We start from the raw sequence: 26,993 nt of genomic DNA, 5'->3' as shown, positions 1-26,993 counted from the left end.
TGATGGTTCAACAATATACTATGCTTGATGGATGACATTGGTTTATATATATGATGTTAGTTTAGTAGATTTGTCATTTGTCGAGCAAATATCACAGGAAGAACAGAACATTTGGGTGTGTTAAGCAATAGAAAAGATGTGATGAGGTTACAAACAACAAAATCAGTAACTCACATGCTATTGAAAACTAAATTCTTCAGACAGCAATAAAATTCAAAGCCCGTGGCCGTCTAAGGCTGCCAATGACTCCTTAAGCAGTTTTCGTGCTTCCTCTCTCCTCCTAAACAAGCAAGGAAACAGTGATGCAGATTAGTATAACAACGTGATATATTGAGACAGGAGTCCTAGTTAGTTAGATGGAAACAAGTTTGAGTTTGAGAAGTCATACATGACCGGATTCTATATAGTATAAATACGTGATATATTGAGACAAATTTTAGGAGACTTATTGAATGAAATTTCAATAATTTCTTTTAGCTATTACTGTCTGCACCTCTGCGGCAAAGTTTAGTTGTTCTCATTTTGTTTACTTCCCTTTTCTGTCGATTTTACTTATTCTCTATTTGGCTGCATCATCTCTTGAGTTGTTTTTTCTAACAGGATAGACTATGTTGATAGAATCCAATGGCACTGGCCCAGCCAAGGACATAGTTCAGAGTAGTCAAGACATCATATAAGCTGGCGAGTGATTAAGAGACTTAATACCTTAACCGCATCTACACCCAAAACCTCAACAATTTTCCTTACCTAAACCTAAACGGACATAAACCACAAACATGTTCCAATATTTTTTTATTTTTTTTTTGAAATGGAATGTTCCAATATTCTATATTAAGGATTGGCTTGGGAGCTCTTTGTTCTTGGTTCGAAACATTTATCATGCTATCCCCTCACCCCCGTCCCCGACCAAGCCCCTCTCTATTAGTAAGGCACTGAAAGAACATGAAAAAGAATTCCAATTACTAAAGCAAAGTCAGGCAAGCCATATCATGCTAAGGGCTAGCCACTAATAAAAATTTTGAATAGTGCTTTCTCTTCATTCTGCGACCGGCCTTTCTTCACTCTTTGAGTTTCTCCTGCTTCCCTCTATTAATAAGGCTCCTATGAGTATGGAAAGCAAGCATCTTTTTCTTTCAAGAAATGATCCTATTTCGACCTTTTTGTTGCCAGGATAGAAAGGCGAGGAAGAATAGCCTATTAACCTAAAATGATTAGCCCTATTAGTAAGGCCAACTGCTGGCCAGAAGGCAAAAACTGCTTTTGCCAATCAAAGCTGCCTCACTGATAGAGCTCTAAAACGCAGGTACATGAGAGGGCCTAGAGTCCTAAACATAATGGCATTTCGGGGCTAGTACAATGGGGACAAATATTCTTTTTCAAAGGATCAAATTATTGTTGCAAGCTGGATAGCTACAACTACAAGTTGAGGGAGCAGGAGAAGAGAACATTGAGCACCAACAGCGAGATAAAATGGAAAAGGGGGAAAAGAAATTGTCAGCATCACCAGTGAATTATTAGCAGATCAAGAAAAAATGGAAATAAGGAATGTTGATAACCATTCTTTTTATTTATTGTTTTGTTCTTTTACAACATATAGGTACTACAATAGATATGATAGGAGAGATAGCAATGAGAGGCAGCGGAGAAAACAGAGCAGGAAAAATTAAACAGTGAAAAAGGATAACAGCTGTTTTTTTTAAAGGGTTTTGCTAACGAGTGCCCTAAGGGCACCTGTTAAGGTGCTTTGGGAACTTAATTTTGCAATCATTTTACAAGTAATTTCAAACTTTTACTCTTGTTTTGATAAAGACATCGGAAAACGTGTAAAATTAAGTTCCCAAAGCACCTTAACAAGTGCCCTTAGGGCACTCGTTCGGAAAACCCTTTTTTAAATGGTGAAAAGGATAACAGCTGTTTAGAAGAATAAAAGAGTGAAACTATAGACCACTCAAAAGATGAAATGAATTGACGATAAAACGACATGGGAACAAAATGTGGGAAATAACACAAGTTTGACAGCTGCGACAAGTACAGGTTACTGATGACTCCTTCATACAAGAGTAAATAAATATAGGGAGAAGAACATGATACATGGGAAGCATAGCACTTAGTCAAGGCTATTAGACATGTAAAAAAAATTCACTTTGGTTGCCAATAAAACTTCAGTCCCACAGGAAGTTTGCAGCCTGATGTCCTCTTACCATTTATTCGCAAAAAACACCGCATGAAACCCTACCTATGATAGGGGTGCAACTCGGGCGGGCTCAACCCGAACCCGGCGGGTTCAACCCGGGAAAAACTCGGGTTGGGTAGAGTTCAAGTCGGGTTGGGGTTGAGGGCTTGGGCAACCCGAGTTCAACCCGAAATTTTTAATAATTTTTTTTAATTTTTAAGCTTAAAATTTCGGGTTGGGTCGGGTTCGGGTTGGCAAAAAAGGCTATTCGGGTCGGGTTGAACCTCGTCGGGTTGCAACTCGGGTCGGGTCGGGTCGGGTTTGGGTTGAGTACACGGTTGCTCAGGTCGGGTTGAGGCCAACGCGAACCCGACCCGCCCGAGTTGCACCCCTACCTATGACTTTGAGAATAATTGGAAATGATGTAAAGTCATATGATTCAGTTCTTGTCAATAAATAAATACAGTACTCACAGGGAATCATTTACTGAAGAACCAATTACCAGATAAACATCCATATCAATGTAAGAAAATGATGGAAATCCCTAACAAGAGAATATAGAAAGATAGTAATAAGAAGCTGTGATTAACATAATGAATATTAAAATAAATAAAAAAGGATGTGAGGCAATGAAATGAATATACACGCACTCACACGGATGAGGGCCAAAAACATGTTATGTTTTTCACTAAAATCATCACCATATTGTGACTGGAGGGATACAGATCCAAACAATTTTACCATTTCATATGCAATCAAGACAAGTCATTCCCATACCGTTTAATATCCTCCACTGCTTGTTTACGACGCTGGATCTGAAGTCCTAGTATGTGAATTAGTGTAGCTCTGGCCTGAGAGAACATAATAATCCATTTGATAGTGAGAAACAGTTGAAAACAATGCCACTACAAAAGCAGTAGAAAACAATGGAAGTTTGACATATCAACAGAAAAAATTTACCTGGTGAGGACGCAAAGAATTGAGGAGATGGTGCAAGTTCCTAAATATAAGAGAGATGTCTTCTACTCTTCGTGCATACTGAGATGGCCTCTCGACAAGAACATCTGCAAGCTCCAATATGTGTAGTTGCAACTCCTTGTTCAGTGATCTCAATTCCTTTTTAAAATCTGGATAAAACAGTAATTTACTGGGGATTAATTCTGATACCCAAATAAGCAACAATATCACATGAGATGTGAATTCAACAAAAAAGAGAAACAACTTCACAAAAATAGTCTGTCCAAATGGAATATAATCAGAAATTATCTATTCACTAATAAGCACACAAAACCTATTTTATTTAAAATGCCATCATTATTGAAAAAGGTGATCCATTATCAGAAAAAAAAAACATTCAAGAATAGAAATACAACAATTGTATAATGTGTAAAGATGGTAACGTAGCTTTGTGCAATTTGATCCATCTCAACTATCCTGGTTATTGGGTTACTTCATAAAGGACCAATTTACGAAGTAAAATGGTACGCATAATATGCTTCTGATGGGTTCGAAAATATATTCTAACTAATTGAGAGATCTAATTTTTTTTCCTTCATATAATAATAGGGTTTTAATTGGTTCTATAATGGGAAGCATAATCACTTACATAAATTGAATGTATTATTTCCAAGTAAAAAACTTATTTTTTCGGATTGATAGAACTCAAAACATAGCAAATGTCAACCTCTGGAAGTGGAATCCAGAAAAGAATTGAAAAAAAAAAAAAAAAAAATTCCATGGAATCGCTCTCTATACTTAAGGGCAGGTTAAAAATTGCAGACGTATAGATAAAGAGCATTTGCTCCCGCTTTTTTCGTCTCAGAGTCCATGATTCTAGTAACCCTAGAAACCCACTTCATAAAAAGTCGAATGTGGGCTCCTCATGATCGACACTAACTACCCTAACTATAAAGAAAGGCAGATCCAAAAGAAGAAGAAAAAAAAACCCAGAAAAACCTACCCTAACCATAAAGAAAACTACAAGCCAAAGAAGAAGAAAAAAAGGACCCAGAAAAACCTAGAAGAACAAAGACACATACTGACATTTGGGCCTCTTTTTCCGTCACAGACTCCATGATTCTAGTAACCCTAGAAACCAACTTGATAAAAATTCGAATATGGGCACCTCAAGATTGAAATTAACAAACCTAACCAGAGCGAAAAAAAAAAACCCAGAAAAACCTACCCTAATCATGAAGAGAAGCAAAAGAAGAAAAAAAAGAAGCCAGAAAAACATACAAGAATAAAGACACATACCAACATTTGGGCCTTTGGGATAGAGCTGACGAACTCCTTGATCTTCTAAACTTGGGAGTATATCATCAGTCTACAACAACAATAGATTCAAAATTCAGTAACAAAAGCTTTCTCAAATGAGAAAATAAAAACCCTAGAAACTGAATAGAATGGAAAAGAATGTAAGGAGAAGGAGAGACTGTGTAATTGGCGCCGTAAAGGGTGTAGCTGCCTTGAATTGGAGGGGGAGGTTGGGGAGCAGAATTAGGGTTTTGGAGGTAGTCCTTGTAGAGTCTGTAGTAAGGAGGTGGTGGAGGGTAGGCTGATGATGTTGATGTTGCCATTCTCTTTTCCCCTCTCCCCTTCAAACAATCCCAAAAGCTAACAAATCTCGTCTGAACCCTGGAGAGAGAAAGACAGACAGATAGAAGACCCGAAAATAACTGCGCCTGTTTACCAACTTCTCAGCTTCAACTGTTGGAGAAAGGCGTTATTTATATTTTATACTTCAACACTCCTCTGCACGTGTGACCCACTTGGCAAACACGTGGCACATGTGGTTCCACTTTTGGCCGACCATCGCATGTGGATATTTGCTATCTTGGAGGTTTGAACTCGAGACCTTTGGCTTTGATACCATGTTAACTAACCAAACTTCTCCAATAGCTTAAGCTAAGCTATTAGAGGAAGGCGTTATTTTTCTTTTATACTTTAACACTCCCCCGCACGTGTGGCCCACATGGCAAACACGTGGCACATGTGGTCCCACTTTTGGCTAACTATAGCATGTGGATTTTTTTGGAGAAGTTGGTTAACATGGTATCAGAGCCAAAGGTCTCGAGTTCAAACCTCCCGGATAGGAAAAATCCACATGCGATGGTCAGCCCAAAGTGGGACCACATGTGCCACGTATTTGCCAAGTGGGCCACACGGCGGGGGAGTGTTACAGTATAAAAGATTAAATAACGCCTTTCTCCAAAAGCTTTTGGAGAAGTTGGTTAGTTAACAGGGCCGGGTTTAGAAATCATGGGTCTTGGGTCTTTTGGTTTTAGTTTGAAAAACCCCACCTAATCTTGGGTTGGGCCGGGTCGGGTCGGGTTTGGCTTAAAGAAAAAAAAAACCGAAACCTGAAACCCTACCTGACTCTTATATTCTAATATATTGATATAATTGTTTTCATTGGACTGATCATGTTTGTGAATTGGAAAAAAAGTTTCCTTCTTAAATCTATGCACTTGATGATATAAATTTAGAGATTTTCAACAAAAAAAAAGATTGTTGTTTTCTACAATTTTTGAAATTAGTTATCTTATGCTTAGTAATAAAAACCCAAACCAACCCCTGAAACTATCTTGGGTAAAGGTCAGATTTAGGAATCTAGGGTTTTCTCAAAGGAAATTAAACTCGACCTGACTTGAGACAATTTCTCGCGTAGGGTAGGGTTTTGGAAAACCAGACCCACCCGACCCGAGTTGCAACCCTAGCTAAAGGCCCTAGTAGGCTTGTTTGAATTGCAGGGATAATGCTTTTTGTGGATTTTTTTTTCTTGAGAAAAAGTGATATATTATTGCTTATTTAGAGGGATATCATTATAAATTCAAGGTCTCTCTAAATAAAACTTGAACCGCTGTGACTCAAGTTAATTTTTCATTTGTAGTTAAACAATGGAAAAATTAAAAAAAGAATGGAAATGTCTTTCTTTTACAAGCTTATCCAGGAAATTCTTGCAATGGTAGCAGGAGGCTGATATCCCCCCCTCGTAGGCTATTTTCCCCCGCCTTGACGGCTGGCAACTTTAAACGTTAGGCTTCAACGGCTATTCCCTTTTTGTTTCTTTTCTTCTTCTTTTTTATGACGTAGTGTCCCCACCCCCTTGAATCATTTAGTGCACGTTTCCCACCCCTCTCTCTCTCTCTCTCTCTCTCTCTCTCTCTCTCTCTCCACAACAGGAACAATTGATGGGCTCCCAAAATTCTCCTCCTTCGTGCCCAAATCCAACCCACTATGACAGTGTACCGCCCAGACCATAGGATGATCCAAGCAGTCCATTTGATAGGCCACATCGTAAATAGGTTGTGTCCCAAAAAACCATTTCCATATGATGATCCTAGCCCTCATATATATATATATATATATATAAAGAGAAATTGCTTATTATGGAAACCTCTATAGATTGGAGGGTTGTGATCATCCTATGCAAATGATTTTTGGGGCACAACCCATTCACGTTATGGCCCATCAGATGGACGGGTCGGCTCATCCTATGGTCTGGACGGGCTTCATTTTAAAAAATATGGGTGGGGCCTAAATTGGGCCTTAATGTTACTGTACGAACCACACCATAGGATGATCCAAACCATGGACGGCTTGGATCATCCTATGTTGGGGACGGTAGGCTTCAATTTGAAAAATATTTGTGGGGCCTACGATTGCGCCTTAATGTTACTGTACGACCAACTCCATAGGATTATCCAAACCATGGACGGCTTGGATCATCCTATGTTGTGGACGCGCCTTAATGTTACTTTACAACCAACTCCATAGGATGATCCAAACCATTCATTTGATGGGCCACAATGTAAATAGGTTGTGCCCCAAAAATCATTTCCATAGGATGATCACAACCCTACAATCTTAGAGGTTGCATAAGATATAGTTTCTGTTTTTATCGGAGGGCTAGGATCAACCTATAGAAATGATATTTTGGGACGCAACCTATTTACGTTTATGGCCCATCAAATGGACGGTTTGGATTATCCTATGGTGTGGTATGGGCGGGGCCTACGTTGTTCAAAGATGGGCCCACCATTCCACCAACGGTTTCTGTTGGGCCCACCAACTGTTCCTGTTGATATAAACCGTTCATTTGATAGCACTAGCTTTAAATCTCCTATGGCCCAAAAGTGACCATGATCTAATAGCATCTAATAATGAGTAGTATCTCTCGCTTAATGTCAACCATTGCTTATACATGGGTTTTAATCGTCCATTTTCAACAACAACAAAAAATTACACGTAATTGGATGTTAAGGCCTATCAAATGGACGGTCCAGATCAATTAGAGGTATGACATCCAAACAATCACTATAATATTGCCAAGTGTACTAAATCAGCGGTATATTTGATATTTACTAAAGAGAATGACCAGGGAGGCAGTATCATCTTCATTTGAATCAATGCTCACGATCAATTCCAGGGTCCCACACAGGGAAATATAAGTGCAATCAACATCATTGATCTTATAAAATATTCTGAGGCGACACAAGATTTTGGTCTATGTCCAACAAAAATCCCTTATATAAGATAAAGAACCATAGAAATGGCAAACTAATAGTAGGCAAAATGGGATTGAGCCCATGGTTTAAAATTTCGGTTTCGGTTACCATTTTGGACCCCACCGAAAATCAAAATTCCGGTCCGAAATTTGGTAATTTGGTTCGAAATTCCATAATTTCAGCCGAAATTTTGTAACACTTTTAAAAATAATAATAATAATGGCATTTAATTGAAATTTCGGACCTAAATTACCCCCGAAATTCAGTAAATGGCGAAATTTCGGTAAATTTCGGTTTCGGTCCCCACCGAAATTTCGGATTTCGGTCGAAATTTAAAACCATGATTGAGCCTCTAGCTCAATCGATCAAGGCTTTGTTGCCACGAGGTCGGAGGTTCCATCCCAGGTTACCTACCAAGAAATGGCCACAAATTAATGAAAGACACTTTCCTTGATTTGATTCGCGCGTCTCTTAGCTTCAGGGTCCTTTTTTAACCTAAAGATTTCATCTATTTTTCTGCTTTGATGTTCTCTGTGAAATTACTAAATGAGAAAGGGACTAGAATTCTTTAATTTGTTATGACTTTTCGCCATCTTATGATTCCTGGAAATGCTTTGACAAAACTTCAACAGTAATGGAGTTTCAACTTAGAAATTATTACTTCCAGTTTTTCCCTTTTACACCCATTTTACATTGAACGAAACAGAGGATTAAACTCAATTGCAATTGTTTAAGATAAAAAAAAGCCATGAAAATTTAAGTTTGGCAAAACTCTCATGTTGCCAGGCAATTTTGTTTAAACTATTGAGTTGCCAAACTACTCTGTTATATTCTTCTTATCCTCTTGATTATTCTTATTCTTGTACCCTTTTTATTATTCTTATTCTTATTCTTCTTCTTTATATTCCAATTGTAACCATTTGAATGAAATCTCCTTTTCTTTTCTAAAATGGTGGAGGCATAGTTGCTTTGAGTTGTGGGTAGGTACAAACTTAGCCCACCTAGTAAAACTAAGAAAATAATCGAGCATTGATGTTCTTTCACTAGTGTGGATGGTTGAAGAATACAATCCAAGTCAAGCATCTCCCAACGTTCAACATTGTTCAACACACAGCCAATCCTTGCTTAAGAATATAATAAAACAAAAACAAACAAAAAATGTCCAACGACTAGTAGTATTCTTCAAGCTACTTACTACACTTGCAAATCATCCACGCTGTAATGCCACATTGAGTAACTTCCAAAATAGCAATTCCACACTCTCTCAGCCAAACTCTCGGCCAGCAAAGACATCTCTTCTTCAGCACTATCACCATTATACTTAGTTGTCTCCAGCTTCCTTGCTAAAACGCCCAGCTTATCCACTACACAATCACTTTCATTTCCATCCAATCTTTCCTCCATCACATCTCTCTTCAAATATTCTTCCATTTGAAAACCACACTCTTCAGAATTATCAACGTCAATGCGAAATTCTGGTACATCAGTGGAACAAGCTTTTCTTGAACCACCAAAGAGGATGGTCCTCAGGCGGGTTTTAATGGTTTCCACCAGGGAAAGAAGATTGGTGTGCATTTCTAGTTTTGAATATAGGAAGTTAGCAAACAAAGCTGGTTTTCATACACCAAAAAAGAGATTATTCTGTGTAACTTTATACTCATTCTTAAATTATTGGATTTGGGCTCTGTTCTTTTATAGTGGAAGCTGACTTGTAAGTTGTAACCCAAAGCACATTGCTTTTAAACCTTTGTGAGGGATTAGAAAGGAATCTTGCAGGGCTCCAAAGGAGGGGGATAAGCAGATGCCTTAACTTTTTACAACATAAATTTCACCTTTGAGCAGCCAAGGTAACACTAGAATCTGTCCTATACAGAGGAAAGCATAAGATACTTGCTAGTTTTTTCTTTCACTCCTTCCTGGTTATTTTGATAGGAAATTGAAACCCCTTCAGCAAGAAAAGGAAGATACCGCCTAAAAGTCCCAGTACCCACTACTAACTTCTTTTTTTTTTTGATGGGTAAGCTGGGGTTAGGCAGACCCCGACCAGATATATTGATAAAAAGGAGATTACAAAGATTGAGCAAGAGCAAACCCAAGCCACAAGCGACCGGGAAACAAAAACAAGCCCAGAGCATAGCAGCCCGAACAAAATCAAACCAAGAACACCGGCAAAAAAACCAACAACACGAGAACAACAAAAGAAAACAGCAAAAACATAGAAAACCCCACAAAAGAGCAAAAGCAAGCAACAACTAAGGGAAACAAAAATTCAAAGCCCAACATCAAACAAATGGGGACAAGAACCCAAAATCACCCAAGAGAAGAGTTCCAGACCCCACTTAGGACTTGTAAGATCCGGGGATGAGCCCTTTGAAGGGGGTTCTTTGGCCCGGCAGAGAAGGCGGGGAGGGGAAAGCTTTTCCTTTCTTCTTTGAAATGGTTTGCCAATTTCCTCTCTCAGATGTGGAGGGAGAGGAGACAATGCCCTTACCAGGGTCTTCTTTTGAGAGACATGCCAAAACATCCTTCCCATCGGAAACCTCTTCCGATAAGGAAGCAAAGCTGTTAGCTTGGGCAAACTTGTGTACCCACTACTAACTTGTGTACCGTAAACAGGTAATCTTATTATCCAAGTATCCTCTCAGACAGTTGGCATTCACATCAACCATAAAAAATATAATATTTCACTGGCTTTGCTAATCATATTTCAGATTTTATGGCCATTGCATCACTAACATAGAAAACCAGAGTCAGAATTTGCCTTCTACATCCAAGGATTTTAATCATATTTAACATTTTTATGGTCATTACCTCGCTAACAAAGGAAACTCAAACCAGAATTCGCTTGATCTATCTAATCTAATTCTTTCAATCATATTAACATTTTATGGTCTTCACCTTGATAACAAAAACTACCCATCTATGGCTTTCAATCATATTAACATTTAATGGTCTTCACCTTGATAACAAAAACTACCCGAATAAGAGTTCACCTTCTCCGTGTAAGACTTGTAATCACATTTCACATTTGTATGGTCATCATCTCATTGAGCAAGTAAATTTGAATCAGAATTCACCTTCTCAATGTAAGGTTTTAGCCTTTCCCTTTCATGATCCCAACTGCAATATCACATGATTTTGGTTGTTTTCAGTCAAAATAGAAAGCATGACCACCTCCCTTCCATATCAATGGGTCATGAAGCTCACAACTAAATCTAAATTACTACTTTTTTTTTACATCTTTTGTTTTGTGCCAAGGTTGCAGATTTAATAGTTACATTGCTCTGCTGACATTGCATGATACAAAGTTCCGACCATCTCTAGAGGATAGTTAGAGCATAAAAATAAGAGATCAAAAGGCAACAGGACAAGCTAAAACTAAAAAGGCATTTGTTAGGGTCCGTCGTAGAAGGCATTTCGCAGATGGCCTGTTGCATCTGACAGCAGACACATCATAAATGACGACAAAACCTGTTGAAAAGTGAGCTGGTTTTACTGCAGTCAGATGCAACAGGTCATCTGCGAAATGCCTTCTGCAACGGACGCTAGCAAATCCCAACTAAAAAAAACAAGCATTAACCATTTGAGAAGGCAAAAGATTTTAGGGTTTCAAGTTTTCATTTTACCTCATACTTTAGAATACATTAGGTTTTTTTTATTTTTTTATTTTTTAAGGATGCATTAGGGGTTCATAGTTTTCTTTAGGGATGGGAGGTTTTTCAGTTTTTTTTTTTTTTTTTTTTTTCAATGGTAGGGTTTTTCGGTTTTCTTTTTAACCTAATACAAAAGGATTAGCGGAATAACGTATTCAAAATTCGGGTTCATTTCAGCTCGGGTTGGCCAACCTCTCAACCCGAACCCAACCCGATTTTGTCTTGGGTTGCCATTTTCCAACCCTACCCGACCCGACTGTGGCAAATCCCAACCCGAAACAAAATTGGGTTGAACTCAACGGGTTCAGATTGAGCACGACCCAAGTTGCACTCCCACTAATGATAATATGAAGATGTACTGGGTGAAGTGATTCATGCCCCCATGAACACATCCATTGGGTTGTGAAAGCTTGAAACCAAGGGTTCAGATCAAGGAATAATGCAGTTAAATCATTAACTGCATTAGCATGAAACTCGTAAGGGATAATATTGGAATGATGCAATTAGCAGCATTAGCCTGATAGGACACATCCTGAATAGAAAATGTGGTTATGTAAAGATTGCCGTGTCCTAGCAAAGTGATTTACATGAAACTCACAAGGACATGAACAAGAATCCACAGGTATCCCATACATGTGTATTGCACATGTGCCACCCAACGGGTAATTAGCAACACGAGTACCGCATAGAAAGGATGGAATGCAATGGGTGACAAATAACTTAAAAAGCCACCCAATTCCATTTCGGCGGCTGTCATCCAATTATAGACTTACATGTGGAGTTATCTGCGCATGACACGGTGGCGTTCTCGTTTCCGGAAACGCTCAAGCATGAACTCGTCCGTGGCAGCTTGCCTCCGTCCTCCTGCTGCATCTGTGTTAGTGGTATCTGCTGATTTGGATCCCACACCATTATCTTGTTCAACTCTGTCCTTGTACAGCTCAGGATGCTCTGCATGCAAAATAACTGATATTGAGAACAAGCGAGTAGAAAAAAACATCCAGTCTAATGTACCAGTAAGAATGGCCAACAGGCAATGTAGAAAAACCATCCACAGTGGTTAAAGGGACATTTAGTATGGCTTTCTGCTTTTTAGAAATGAGGGAAAAAAAAAAAAAAACATTCAGAGTTCTAAACCAGTAAGAATACTCAACATCCAAAATGGAAAATATCTTTCTTGCTACATATGCAGCGTATTTCATTTTTACAGGCAAATAAACTGACCGTAAGCCCCGAACATTTCACTTCAAGTCCGTAAAACTTTTTTTACTAAGCCATTTCAAAATAATAATAATAATAAAATTTAAAAAAAAAACTTTTTTACTACCAGTCTAGGAATTTTTGGCACTTCTATACACGTTAGAGAAAACCAAATATGGAATGCAATATTTGTGGGAAAAAGTAGGTGTATTAGTCCCACAAAAATTTAGATTCATTGTGTCTCACATAAAAATTACAACTTATATTCTACAGCCTAGCCAACCTCTTCGAAGCTTTTCCGCATAATCCCGTCCACGCTGAAAGTAATCTGCACTGTAACTTGAGGGTATGGACAGCTCTGGTCTTGTCCGGCCCACAAGCCTCTTATCTTGCAAAAGCTTCTTGGCAGCCTCTGTTTCTTCAATATTTCTTAACTTAAATCTGCACTAGTTAGAATGCATAGAAACAGCATGTAATCAGAATTTAAAAAAAAAAGAGATAAAGGCAGCATGCATACTAACTTTCCAAAACCATGTATCAAACATTGATCATCCATGGAATGAAAATAAATTTCTGGAAATATATTGGGTGAGTGACTAAGTGACATGAGACTGTAACTTTCAATACTAAAAACACATGAGGGTTGATCCTGAAGCACAATTGGTCAAGGCTTTGTGCCCCAACCTTGAGGTCATAGGTTTGGTCACAGCTTGCCTACAAAATAGGGGGAAAAAAAAGAGAGAAGAAAGAAAAAGGAACAACGTGTATTTTCCAAGGTTGTGGATAGGAAAAGCACATCTGCAATGAAATAACATAAATTGGTAATCTAAACAAAAAACATGGTTCTATTAGCAGTTTATGGGCACTAAAATTAGTTAAATCAATTGAGGCTCATGTGATCCCTATATAAAAAATAGGGTAGTTTCACCAGCTATTCCCAAAGGGCTACTCCCATGGCTACTTCCAAAAGTCAATGGGTAGTTGGAATCCAAACCCATCAATCCATAGCAATTTGTGTCCATAAAGACTTGTTAGTGACTAAGCCTTCTTCCATTGAAGGCACAAGACTTCTATAGAAAATCCATGTAGTTTCGTAAAATATTAAGAGAAATGATCACCACCTGTGGCTACTTTGAAGTGTCCATTAATATAGAAGTCTTTTTTGTTAGATATGGAAAACAAAAAAGTAAATTATATCATTAAAGAAATATAATCACCAACTTTGTAATCTTCAACTGAACCTTACCGATGCCTTAGTTTCTAGCAAAATAACTACATGTTTTGTGAGTTTCAGTCGATTAAGAAGTCTACAGATAACTGACAAATTGCATGAGCTGAGAAACACACTTCCGTCTCAGTAGACCATCTCCCAAGCTCATGATTTCTTGGTTCATGAGGGAGGGTTGCAATGTCATAAATGCAAAAGACCAAACAGATAAAATTGATCCCAACAAGCTGGCAACAGAATGCACCACGTATAACAAGAAAAGATGGAAAAGGAAACAACATACTCGATGGGGAGCTGAACTTCTGCTATTCCAGTTGTCCACTGTGTAGAACTTTCTTCTGAGTTCCTCCTCTTAACCTGAAAAAAACAAGTTGGAAATTCACAATACAGTATAGGAGAATAATCCCACACAGCCCGGATGCATCATGTCAATTCAATCATATATATGGGGCTGGCCGTGATTAATTTAAACCATTCATGCGGTAGACATAACCTTAGACAGTTTCATGCAAAAATTGTTACGATCACATGATCCTAAGTTCCTAGCTATATAAAGATCCTTAAGGGGCAATTTGGACATGCAGATTTTAGAATCTTGGATTTCCTCAAAATCGTAGATGGGAGAAGAGAGGAGATCAGTACAAAATATTAGCACTCAACCATCAGAATCAATTATCAATGAAGCCATTGAAGACATGGTTAAAATGACTGATTTTTGGTCACAGGGCTGTGACCAATCCAAGGTGAACCCCACCACGTGAGTAGTTCATATCAATCAATGGAACGTCCATGTGCATGATATAGCTAGGAAGCATGGTAACTATTCATCCAAGATGCATTGGATATATACATATATAGAGGAATCCTAAACTGAAGGGCGACATTCCAAAAACCCCCGTACACGGGCGCCCCATTGGATCCACATCACCCAACTGCATTCATAAGGCACAGAAAAATGCAAAATTAAAAGAATGATAAATGTAATTTGGTGACATGGATCCGATGGGCTTTTGCAGGGGTGCCCTTCAGTTTAGTATTCCTCATATACATACATCATTTAAAAAATGAACAATAAAAAACTAGTTGTTTGTGGGACTTTAGAGGTCCCCAACCTCTCCAATAATGCAGCTTGTGTATCAGATCCAATATAAAAAAAGCGTGTAGCATAGCTAAAAGAGTACAATGCCTGGAAGATAATATCTCGGTCATTCATTTTCAACAAATTATATTCAACCATTCAAAAAAATTATATTCAAACGTAATATTAGGAAGAGGTTTTTTATAGATGTTTCATATAAAAAATGAACAATCCAAAACTAATTGTTTAAGGGACTTTAGAGGTCCACAACCTCTCCAGTAAAGCAAAATTACGTATCAGATATATATTCTGAGCTCGAGCTCAGGAACCTTTTCCTATATATATATATATATATATATATATATATATATATATATATATATATATATATATATAGAGAGAGAGAGAGAGAGAGAGAGAGACAGAGAGAGAGAGAGAGAGAGAAAATGGTTTCTACACAAGTGTAGATAAGTTATCTACACACAAGCTTAAAATACAGTGGGAGCCCACATTGTTTGGGTGATCCAAAGCATTCATTTGATGGGCCCTCACATAGATAGGGTGTGCCCAAAAAATCAGCTTCATAGGATCATCTTAACCCTTCGAACCGTGGAGGCAAAAAATGGACAGATGTGTGAAGGTTTATACACGTCCATTTTCCTCCACAAATCGTAGGGTTGGGATGATCCTATGGAGCTGATTTTTTGTGGACACCCTATCTATGTGAGGGCCAATCAAATGAATGGTTTGGATTACCCAAACAATATGCCCTCCACTGTATTTTAAGCTCGTGTGTAGATAACTTATCTACACTTGGGTGTAGAAACTGTTTTCTCATATGGTACACACCCCATCTATGTAAGGGCCTTTCGAATGAATGCTTTGGATCATCCTAACAAAGTAGCCCCAATGTGAGTGAGCGCTTAAGCTCACCAAACTTATGGTGAGCTTAAGCACCCCAATCACATGGGTCCCACATTTTCTGTGGTGATCCAAACCATTCATTTGCAAGGCCCTATCATAGATAGGGTGTGTACCAAAAATCAGCTCCATAGGATCATCCTAACCCCTCAATTTGTGGAGGACAAAAATGGGCAGATTTGTGGACAAATAATGTCTGTCCATTTTTACCTCCACAAATGGATGGGTTAGGATGATCCTATGGAGCTGATTTTTGGAACACACCCCATCTATGTAAGGGCCTTTCGAATGAATGCTTTGGATCATCCTAACAAAGTAGCCCCAATGTGATTGAGCGCTTAAGCTCACCAACACTTTCCTCATATATATATATATATCCTCCACAAATGGAGGGGTTAGGATGATCCTATGGAGCTGATTTTTGGTACACACCCCATCTATGATAGGGCCTTGCAAATGAATGCTTTGGATCACCACAGAAAATGTGGGACCCATGTGATTGGGGCGCTTAAGCTCACCATAAGTTTGGTGAGCTTAAGCTCACCAACACTTTCCTCATATATATATATATATATATATATATATATATATATATATAGAGAGAGAGAGAGAGAGAGAGGTCACAAACATAGGGGGGCCACATTCTTTGGATGATCCAAAACATTCATTTGATAAGCCCTCATATAGATAGGGTGTGCCCAAAAAATCAGCTTCATAGGATCATCCTAACCCCTTCCATTTGTGGAGGTTAAAATGGGCAAATTTATGGAGGATTATACCCATCCAATTTAACCTCCACAAATGGAAGGGTTAGGATGATCCTATGAAGCTGATTTTTTTGGCACACCCTATCTATACGAGGGGGTGCCCATATATACATGCAGCATAGCAAAAAGAATACAATGCCTGGAAGATAGTATCAAATTCAACAATTTTCAACAAATTATATTCAGACATAATATTAAGAACAAAATAATCGAATCCCAGATTCAACCCAGCATTCTGAACGCCGAAACAGTAGTGGCTTCATGTTTAAGCTTCATATATGGGCACCGCAAGCAGCTCAGAAAAGTGGGATGTCTTCCAAGGTAAAAATGGCAGGAGGATCTAAAGAAAAATCACCCTTCGCAGCAAATTAGAGATGCTCCACAGTAACAGTTAGATGGTGGAGAAGCAACAAGCCCAATCGCAGCCCTGGTTATGGCTGACTTTAGTTTTTTAGAGAGAATATCACTCTGATTACAAGTGAGAATAATGATCAATGAATTACAAGTATAAGGAGGCTGAATCCGAAATGTTTTAAGTGAATAAAAAGTAACAGGACACATATATTTTTTTTAAAAAGATCTATTTGTTTCACAGAAAGAAAACAGACAAGGCATGTTAATCACAAATAAAATTGATAACTATTGACTTGTGGGGTTGTTACTCTCACTTGAGGACCTGTGAAATCAACCTAAATATATCCATGCCAAAGGAAAGCAATGGCAAATCAAACCTAGCCTTAAAGTGTTATAACTTATATAAACAATGATGCGCTCACCTTCAGATGTTCAGGAATGGCGTACAATTCATCCTCTGCACGTTTTAAATCATTCTCAACTTGATTGTTAGCATCAATGTTCTTGCCCCTTTTCTTTGCCAATTCTTGTTCAACATACTTCAACCTGCCAAGTTAGAAAAGGAGCTAAACTTTCATGCCAAAGTGCATCTTAAATAATCAAAGCATTGAAGTCTTCAACATAAAGAAACAATGAAGTGTTATACATATAAGTTCGGAAGGTTCTATTCCACAGACAAGAACCTCAGTCATCATATATCCCTTTTATTTGCAGAGAGATCCCACCATAAGATCAGCCTCCAAGTGAATGTAGGATATGGATACCACAACTCATTTATCGATAGCATTACATTGCGTAATCTCTTCCAACAACTTCCTAACCTTCCAAGGAGGGCCCAGTCCACACCGAACCTTTATAATCAAGCTCAATGTATGTCCTACTTCAAAAAAAATATATTGATCCATCATAAGCTCTTGGCTAGACCTCCTCGGTTTGTTGTGCTTCTTGCTGTTTCTTTCAATGAAGGTCTTTAGTATGACACAAGGTTTTAAATTTTGACCGAAATCCGAAATTTCGGGTTTCGGTCGGGAGCAAAACCAAAATTGCATAAAGTCGAAATGTTAACAAATTTCGACCGAAATTTTCAAAATTTCGTTTTCCCCCGGTCGAAATTTTAGTAATATCACGAAAAAATCTGCATTTTGTTTAATATTTAATATTATCCCGAAATTTCAGCCAAAATTTCGCCAACTGATGTCGATAGATTTCGGCCGGAATTTCGAAATTTTGGCTGAAATATTGGTGAGGACCGAAACGCATCCCGAAACTGAAATTTAAAACCTTGGTATGACATGGGAGTGTAGCCCCCCCCCCCCCCCCCCTGCCCCACAAAAAAAAAAAAAACAATGGATCCCACATAATTGACCTAAACCATTTTGTCCCCAATGTAGATAGGCTATGACCCAAAAAACTTCTCCATAGGATGATCCGAACATGATGTGGGGATTTAAAATGGACATACAATATAGACACTTCCACACCATCATTGGACACGAACCAATTCCAAGCTTTATCAGGATGTTGATGTTATCTCCTACACTCACAACTTTATAGGCCTACTTTTTTCATGAAGTACAAAAGAAAAATTCCCCTTAATGACAACATCATCATTGGAAATGAACCCTTTCCAAGCTTTTGAACCCGATAACCAACAAGCCAAAGCCCCATCTTTAGGTCAACAATCTGTATTTCCCAAATAATAGATCATCATCATACTCAACACCCATCTCATCATCTGGATGGTGAGAGAAGGGTCACAAATCCATCTAAACCTATGATCTGTGGACATGGAAACAAGGTGTCCAACACTTAAAATTATGCACTTACGTGTACTTACATATAAAATTACTGATGACTAATCATAGCTTGCAAATAGTATTGACTAAAACTAATAAGTATTAGGATTAAGCAACTACAAGTCTCAAAGAAACATGAGATAATCAAATAACAGTGAAACCTGAGATAATCAAATCACAGTGCATTCATCAATCCAATCTACTTATCTTCAATCTCCAATATGCATCAAAGAAGATAGAACAATAAAATACAATGAATATAATATTGGAAGAGCGTTTGTTTAGTGTTTTAAGTTAAGGAGAGGAGGGATAACAACAAATATTAGTTAAAGAAAACATAAAAGAAGATTTGATAATAAAATAAAAGTTAATGATAAAAGACGGCGAGAACACCGTATTCGATAATAAATAGTATTTCATTCAACATGAGACAATAACTTCTCGACGTGCCCACATTAAGTCTGATAGTTTTAGCAGTACATTTACAAGTGTCAAAACATTAACAAGTGTCGAAAGGAGTGCCGACATGTGTCCAACATGCGTATCTGCTGAAAATTCAAAGTGTCGGCTAAATCGTAAACCTATACCGATTGAATAAAAGAGCAAAGATCTTTTTCTGCAGTCCCACATTCATCCCAAGCAAGCTCCATACTAAGACACGGTAGATCGACAAAAAGAAACAAACACTTCTTGAAATGATTCATTTTGCTAAAAATACCATGAAGCGAATGCATGCGAAAAGAAGCAAAGAAGACACTGAATAGAAAAACCAAAAGCAGGTTGGGAAAATAGCCGAGGCTGAAAACTAAACAATAGTGCACTCAAAGACAGATTGGAGGCTTTAACCAAAGGCCACCTATCTTGTCTAACTAGTTAGCTACACCACAATCTATAACTTTTGAGAAGCCAGATTTGACAAATAAAAGTGGTACCCCATTTTAAAACATTGAATATAGTATTACCATAAGTTTGTGAAATGATCTCTCATAATGTGCTTCTTGAGGATTTAAAATAAAGCGGTACCCCATTTTAGTTCACCTTCTTCTTTGTTTGCTTAAGGATTGTTTCATTTCCCTGTTTTAGAAGAGTGTTGAGTTTTGACCCAAGATCCTAGGGACTCATTCTTCGTTAGCTCTTTTTTTTGTGCCCATTTTCTGTAGGTGATGCGGGCTTCCCTTTCAAGCAGGGTTTGGTCAGCTTCCATATCAACTAAAATCCAAGCATTCATTTGGACTGTACTGCTGAAGAAGATCAATACAGTGGATAGGTTGCATTTTCATACGGTAAACATGTGTATCATGTGTTGCGAAGAGGAAGAATCAGCGGATCACCTCTTCTCCAAGGCGACAATCCCGATATGGTTCCAAATTTCCCAAATAATGTTAGTTGGGTTGTTCCAGTCTTGGTCACGAGCTTTTGGAAAGTTGGCATTTGATCAATTGGGTTCTTTAGGGATTAGGCTAAGGGAGATTATCCATTTAACGGTGCTTTTGAACATGACGACGGGGGAGGGGGGATAAGTGGTCTTCCGTTGCATTCGTTTTTTGGCAGACAAAGTTCTTGGTGGATTCACAGGCATTGCAGGGGATAGTTTTGGGGTTATTTGATTGGACAAATTCTTCATAATTGGCACGATATGTTGGTAGGTCAAATACCTAAAAAGAAAACTATTGCTAAATGGCACCCTTAATTATTCCCAATGCAATTTCTTGCGCAGATGGTCGTAGTATACAGCCATGGAGGCATGGGAGGTACATTGATGGGATTGCGGATTTGGTTACAGGGTGACATATCATATTCACTCATTTCTAGGGGCGCAAATGATTTGGCCAATAACTTGGCTAAATCGGAGGTTTCCAGAGATGTACTGTTCTCTGGGCTTTTGCTGGTCAAGGATATCTTTGTTTTCTGTTTCTTCTTATTTTGAATAAAGATTAATCTTTTGTCCAAAAAATAAGAGATTCATGTGGGAAAAGTTAGGTCAACTTCCTTGGTTCTTTTTTTTTTAATTTCCTTCTGCAGTCCCTAGCATAACTTTTATGAAAAATCAGAAAGTGGAGGCTAGCCATAAAACTGCTAAAAATATTACACATTCATACAATTCACAATCCTGCGAATTTACATAAAATGAGCCATGACCACTCTCCTACAATTCCCATACTTTAAAATATGCAATTGGGATTGCAGCGAACTATTAAATTATCATATAATAAGGAAACCCATCAGAAATTCAGAAACATTTTAGCATAGAGAAATGACAGAAACCAAAAAACAGAAGCAAATGCTAATCAGTAGTAAAGAATTCACATGTTGGGGTCTTCCACCGTAACCGCAGTTTCCTGAGCAAACGTATCTTGCAAGACCAACTCCTCCTTTTCTCCATCACCTTCGTTCTTCTCGCTCAGTTTTGGAACAACGCCAACAGTTTGCACAGTCAGGACTGCAGCTATTCCTGATTTCCTCTCCCTCTGTTTTTGTAATAATTTCACCTCCTCCAATGCCAATCTGACAAGGTAAAAACCACATTGTTCAATAAAACCTAGAATTATAGAATTAAAAAGACCATAATCTCATTTTACATAACTAGAAACTCTAGATTTTGTCAGCAAAGCATTCCAGGAAACAGAAACCCTAGATTTCATCTACAAAGAACCTAGAAACGCGGAAACCCTAGATTTTGTCAGCAAATCATTCCAGCAAACAGAAGCCCTAGATTTCATCTACAAAGAACCTAGAAACGCAGAAACCCTAGATTTTGTCTGCAAAGCATTCAAGTAAACAGAAACCCTAGATTTCATCTAAAAAGAACCAGGCAACGCAGAAACCCTAGATTTTGTCTGCAAAGCATTCCAGCAAACAGAAACCCTAGATTTCATCTACAAAGAACCTAGCAACGCAGAAACCCTAGATTTTGTCAGCAAATCATTCCAGCAAACAGAAACCCTAGATTTCATCTACAAAGAATGTTATGTGCATAATAATTATGGTGTGGATGTTAGTTGTGGGAATGTGTTTTTAGAGTTATGGGTGTTAGTTATGGTGTATGTGTTAAGTAGTGGGTGTTAGTTATTTGTGATGCGTCTTGTTAGTGGGTAAGTGTGCTTGTGATGTGGCACTCTCTCTTGCTTGTATTTATGTAGTAGTAATCTAATGAAAGGCGAAAAGAAGAGAAGATAATTTACAGCAAAGGAGACTTTGTTTTGGAGAGTCATGGCTCCTCTCGAATCGAGCCGCTAGGAGGTCCGGTTGCCTCGAATCAACCATTACCCCCCTCTATTTCTCTTTTATTTTGTTTATTTCCGTTACGGCCTGTTAGGCACGTAACAAAGAACCTAGAAACGCAGAAACCCTAAATTTTGTCTGCAAAGCATTCCAGCAAACAGAAACCCTAGATTTCATGTGCAAAGAACCTAGAAACACCGAAACCCTAGATTTTGTCTGCAAAGCATTCAAGCAAACAGAAACCCTAGATTTCATCTAAAAAGAACCAAGCAACGCAGGAACCCTAGATTTTGTCTGCAAAGCATCCCAGCAAACAGAAACCCTAGATTTCATCTACGAATAACCTAGCAACGCAGAAACCCTAGATTTTGTCTGCAAAGCATTCCAGCAAACAGAAACCCTAGATTACATCTACAAAGAACCTAGCAACGAAGAAACCATAGATTTTGTCTGCAAAGCATTCCAACAAACAGAAACCCTAGATTTCATATACAAAGAACCTAGCAACGCAGAAACCCTAGATTTCATCTACAAAGAACCTAGCAACGCAGAAACCCTATATTTTGTCTGCAAAGCATTCCAGCAAATAGAAATCCTAGATTTCATCTACAGAGATGGGAAAAAAGCCATATATTGGACGGAACAAATTGCAAAACCCTAGAATTTAAGGGAGAGAAAACAAACCTTCTTTCTTCCTCGTCTTCGGATTCGGCGTTTTTGGCTTCGTCGAGTGTTCTCTTTCTGAAATTTTTTGTCCGCATCGCCTCACTGGAGATATCATCTACACGACAATTTGGAGGAGGTTCGACACCTTATATAGTCATGGGTCCGACTGAGACACCGTCAGGATCAACGTAAGGAGAAAGTGTTGGGTCCCACACGGGGACATGGTTGTATAATCGAGACCGTTGATCGTGTAGACATCGTTAGGGTCCCATGCGAGCAGGGTACTTCTCGCTCAGGCACCGTATTACCTGGTAAAATAACCAAAATACCCCTGTACTGTGGTAAAAGGGAGAATTCTATATTTTTCGGCCCGTTGAAAATCTCCTCATGTCCCGCCTGTTGGTAGCTATTCTTTCGTAAATCTCCTCGGTTTCGATGGTTTTTTCATCATTTCCGTGACCCTCTTACCCCTACTATATAATACGACCAAAAAACCCACCTTTTTTTATTTTTTCCATAATTTTTCTACGCTGCTTCCATTTGTCCGTAATTTTTCATTTAAAACTTAGTATTCTACCAATCTTTTTGCACATAGCAGTAATGATTATTATTTTTTGCTCGATTTATTGCTAGCCCCGGGGCGACAAGCCGACAAGTGGCATCGGCGATGGTGGCTAGCAAATTCCTATACAAAAAAAAATCTTAAAAAATCCGTTTGAGAAATTATATGATGAAAAGCCACATGAACACGTATGACGTACCCATCATCCCACCCTTGATATTTGATCCAACGGAAGCTCACTGTTGGATCAAATATCAAGGGCGGCATCTCTGTCGTACCACCTTTACGTGTTTATACGACCTTTCATACAATTTCTGAGGATAAATGAGAAATTAAGATATTGTGGGCCACAAAACCTAGATGTTTGTAGGCACTCACAAGTTCTATACGTCTTACACCATAGGATTATCCGATCCATCCATTTGATGGGCCACAATGTAAATAGGTTGTAAGACAAGGTTTGTAGGGCTAGGATCATCATATGGAAATGATTTTTTGGGAACAATTGATATATATTGTGGCCCATCAAATGGATGGTTTGGATCATCCTATGGTATAGGTTGTACAGTACTTGTTGAAAAATACTTGACTATACGGACTTACACCATAGATTGTGTGAGAAAAATCATTTCCATAGGATGATCCGAACCCAATGATCTATAGAGGTTTCCAAAATATACCATTCCTCTATAGATTGTAGGGTATGGGAATGATCATATGGAAATTGTTTTTTGATAGGTAAGTTGGGGTTTGGCGGGGACCCCTGCTTGTTTATGTAAAAACAATACTTCACTACACGGCCTTACTAATCCTATCATTTCCCTCTAAATCATGGGGAAAAGAAATTCCCCCAATTTTTTCTTGCAATCCAATAAATATTTATCAACAATCAACCCTATTTAATTTTTATTTGGAGGGACCTTCAATTTATGATAACATCATTCCAATTTAACCATAACCATATCAATTCCCTTTAAATCATGGAAAGAGGACATTTGCCTAACGAATTGTTTTTTCCATATAAATGTTTTTCTTCCAATGCAATAAAGATTTCTCTTGGGTAAAAGTTTTTAGGACCTAAAATTTAGACCAGCCACCATACGCGTCTGACTTTAGCACACGACATCGACAAAAATTAATGTGTAACTCTATCTCATAAAAATGGGACTAAAATACCCATATTTCATAGAGAATGATTAAGACTCTCTCAGAAAATGACAAAAATACCCATATCTCATAAAAATTGATCGAAGTTCCCCTCTCCCATGAAAAATAATAAAACTATCCATCTCATGAAAAGTGACAAAAACACACACATCTCATGAAAAGTGACAAAAATATCCTTATCGGATAGAAAAAAAAAAAAACCAGAAAATGACAAAAATATCCATATCTCAAGAAAAATGACTAAACCATCCATATCTAATGGAAGATAATCAAAGTGCCTCTTATTTCATAAAATAACTGAAGTATCCATATCTAATGATGAAATACCTATAGTTCATAGAAAGTCACTAATTATCTACTTAAAGTGTTTCATGAAAAATGATGGGAAAAAATTCCATAAAATTTTCCCCTTCGAAACAAACATGGTCAGAGTGCATACCTTATTTCTTATTTTTTGGAAGGTTGCATACCTATTTTCTAGTCCCAATAAAATGTAAATTTAATTGATATTAATTTGTTTTCATCTCCCATTTTTATTTACTCATGTATGACTGGCCCCACGCATTTCTACTAATTTATCTTAATAGAAATTAAAGAGTCTTATAACAGGACATGGGTTGGTTGCAACATCATTCCCTCAGGGCATCTTTAGAGATGCCCCTAAAAGTTATTTACTTATAACCTTACGAGTGGATTTCACCTCTGTCAAAGCTAAGTGTGTCGCTGGAAATCAGCCAATTCACTTTTACCATGAATGACTGAGATTTAAAATAAATAAAAAAAAAACTATTTTTCAGTTAGACTAAACTCTGCAATGCACGAGAAAGTGAGTGGGCTGATTTTGGGAGACGCATTTAATCGCAACGGAGGTGAAACAACCTCTAATCTTACGTGCATTTAATCTTATCTACGTAAAGTTTTATGTACAAATGATGGTTATAATAAATAGTTTTTTATAAGAGAAAACGGTTCCTACACATATGTGTAGAGAGTTCTCTACACACTAGCTTAAAAAACAGTGGGGGCCCACATTGTTTGGGTGATCCAAGCCATCCCTTTTAAAGGCCCTCACATAGATAGGATGTCTACAAAAAATATCCCAACCCCATGATTTGTGGAGGTAAAATGGATGTCTTTAAACCTTCACAAATTAGTCCATTTTTTGCCTCCACAGTTCGAATGGTTAGGTTGTGGACACCCTATCTATGTGAGGGCCTTTTAAATGGATGGCTTGGATCACCCAAACAATGTGGGCCCCCACTGTTTTTTAAGCTAGTGTGTAGAGAACTATATATTATTTCATGGCTTCCAAAGTGGCTTTAATGTATATTAACTTAAAATAATCATACTTATAGATAATGAAAGATTTTGCAGTGTCAAAGAGGCTGTTAAGAAATCTCTTTGTCTTGATTGAAGAGATAATATTTAATTAGAGGCCTCTTTGGATGCCATCGGCAATCGGCCCTCTTTTTGCAGCTAAAATTATTTTAAATTAATTTTATTTGCAAGTGGAGCACTAAGGCCTCACTGGAACCCATTAACTGCAACATTTCTAAAGCTTATGATTATTATTCTGCAAATAATCATATTTAACTTCAAAACCTTTTGCATAGACGGAGTGGACCTATAGCTCAATGGTGGAGGCTTGGTTTCTCCACGGTGAGGTCGTAGGTTCGATCCAGATAAAGACAATTCAACTCAAACGTGAACAAAATACAGTGGGGGCCCATATTGTTTGGGTCATCCAAACCATTCATTTGAGAGGCCCTCACATAGATAGGGTGTCCACAAAAAAACAGATCCATAGGATCATCCTAACCCTATGATTTGTGGAGGTAAAATGGACGTGTACCTCCACAGTTCGAATGGTTAGGATGATCCTATGGATCTGATTTTTTGTGGATACCCTATCTATGTGAGGGTTTTTCAAATGAATGGTTTGGATCACCCAAACAATGTGGGTCCCCACTGTATTTTAAGATAGTGTGTAGATAACTTATCTACACAAGTGTGTAGGAACCCTTTCCTAAAAAAGTAGACACAATTAAATTAGGGGCTATTGTAATATGCTTAATTCCTAATATGCCTTTCATGATTTTGATCGATCGGTGTCTCAAATAATTAATCTCATTGCACTTTAATAACTCGTGAGTTGATTTTCGTTTTTTGGGGATACATTGTATGAACATAATATAGTTGTTTGTGTGTTGAGGTGTTTGAAGAGAGAGAGAGAGAGAGAGAGAGAGAGAGAGAGAGAGAGAGATTGCCTTGATGATCGTTGGGATTCTTGACAACCATTGATCTTTCTCTTGGTCGACTCTTTTGATATTTTTGTCTTGGGGTTGGATGATTTAGGTATAGTCATTGTAGCGTTTGATCCCTTGATTGAAGCGATGTCCGTCCAAAAATCCTGGTATTATGTACAGCCTGGGATTTATGGGTCTTATATTCCCTTTCTTCATGAAAATTTTCTAAAGGATTCATTAGCCGACCCCAACTAGTTTGGGACAAACGCTTAGTCGAGTTGAGTTGAGTACATTACCTTCTCGATTGGTCTGGCCAAGGGAAAATGGTGGGTGTCTAGACTAGGGGCAAGTTTTTCTTTTGAATATGCATGTACGAGCACATATTTGTGTTCCATGTGCATGTTTGAATATGACTATCGTATTAAAAACGAAACCATGAATTTCCATGCA

General features: G+C 38.0%; 2 protein-coding genes across 2 annotated transcripts; both read right to left on the bottom strand.

The window, feature by feature from the left end:
* Window positions 1–4,868, bottom strand: LOC143852818 (mediator of RNA polymerase II transcription subunit 7a-like). Its single transcript, XM_077362431.1, has 5 exons — window positions 4,609–4,868; window positions 4,430–4,499; window positions 3,134–3,300; window positions 2,951–3,024; window positions 1–280 (listed from the first exon to the last, which is right to left on the bottom strand). Exons 1-5 carry the CDS (start codon window positions 4,750–4,752, stop codon window positions 214–216), a joined length of 522 nt encoding a protein of 173 aa, XP_077218546.1. The 5' UTR covers window positions 4,753–4,868; the 3' UTR covers window positions 1–213.
* Window positions 4,869–11,866: 6,998 nt separating this feature from the next.
* Window positions 11,867–22,738, bottom strand: LOC143852900 (integrator complex subunit-like protein). The gene is made up of 6 exons (XM_077362548.1): window positions 22,587–22,738; window positions 20,988–21,185; window positions 17,307–17,430; window positions 14,048–14,121; window positions 12,820–12,977; window positions 11,867–12,287 (listed from the first exon to the last, which is right to left on the bottom strand). The coding sequence occupies exons 1-6, from the start codon at window positions 22,661–22,663 to the stop codon at window positions 12,118–12,120; spliced, it is 801 nt and encodes a 266-aa protein (XP_077218663.1). The 5' UTR covers window positions 22,664–22,738; the 3' UTR covers window positions 11,867–12,117.
* Window positions 22,739–26,993: the final 4,255 nt, after the last annotated feature.

Source organism: Tasmannia lanceolata, unplaced genomic scaffold (genome assembly GCF_043159265.1).
Source record: "Tasmannia lanceolata isolate RefF3 unplaced genomic scaffold, GAP_Taslan_0.1 ptg000019l, whole genome shotgun sequence".
Taxonomy (NCBI): Eukaryota; Viridiplantae; Streptophyta; class Magnoliopsida; order Canellales; family Winteraceae; genus Tasmannia; species Tasmannia lanceolata.
This window is presented reverse-complemented; position numbering and strand designations above follow the sequence as displayed.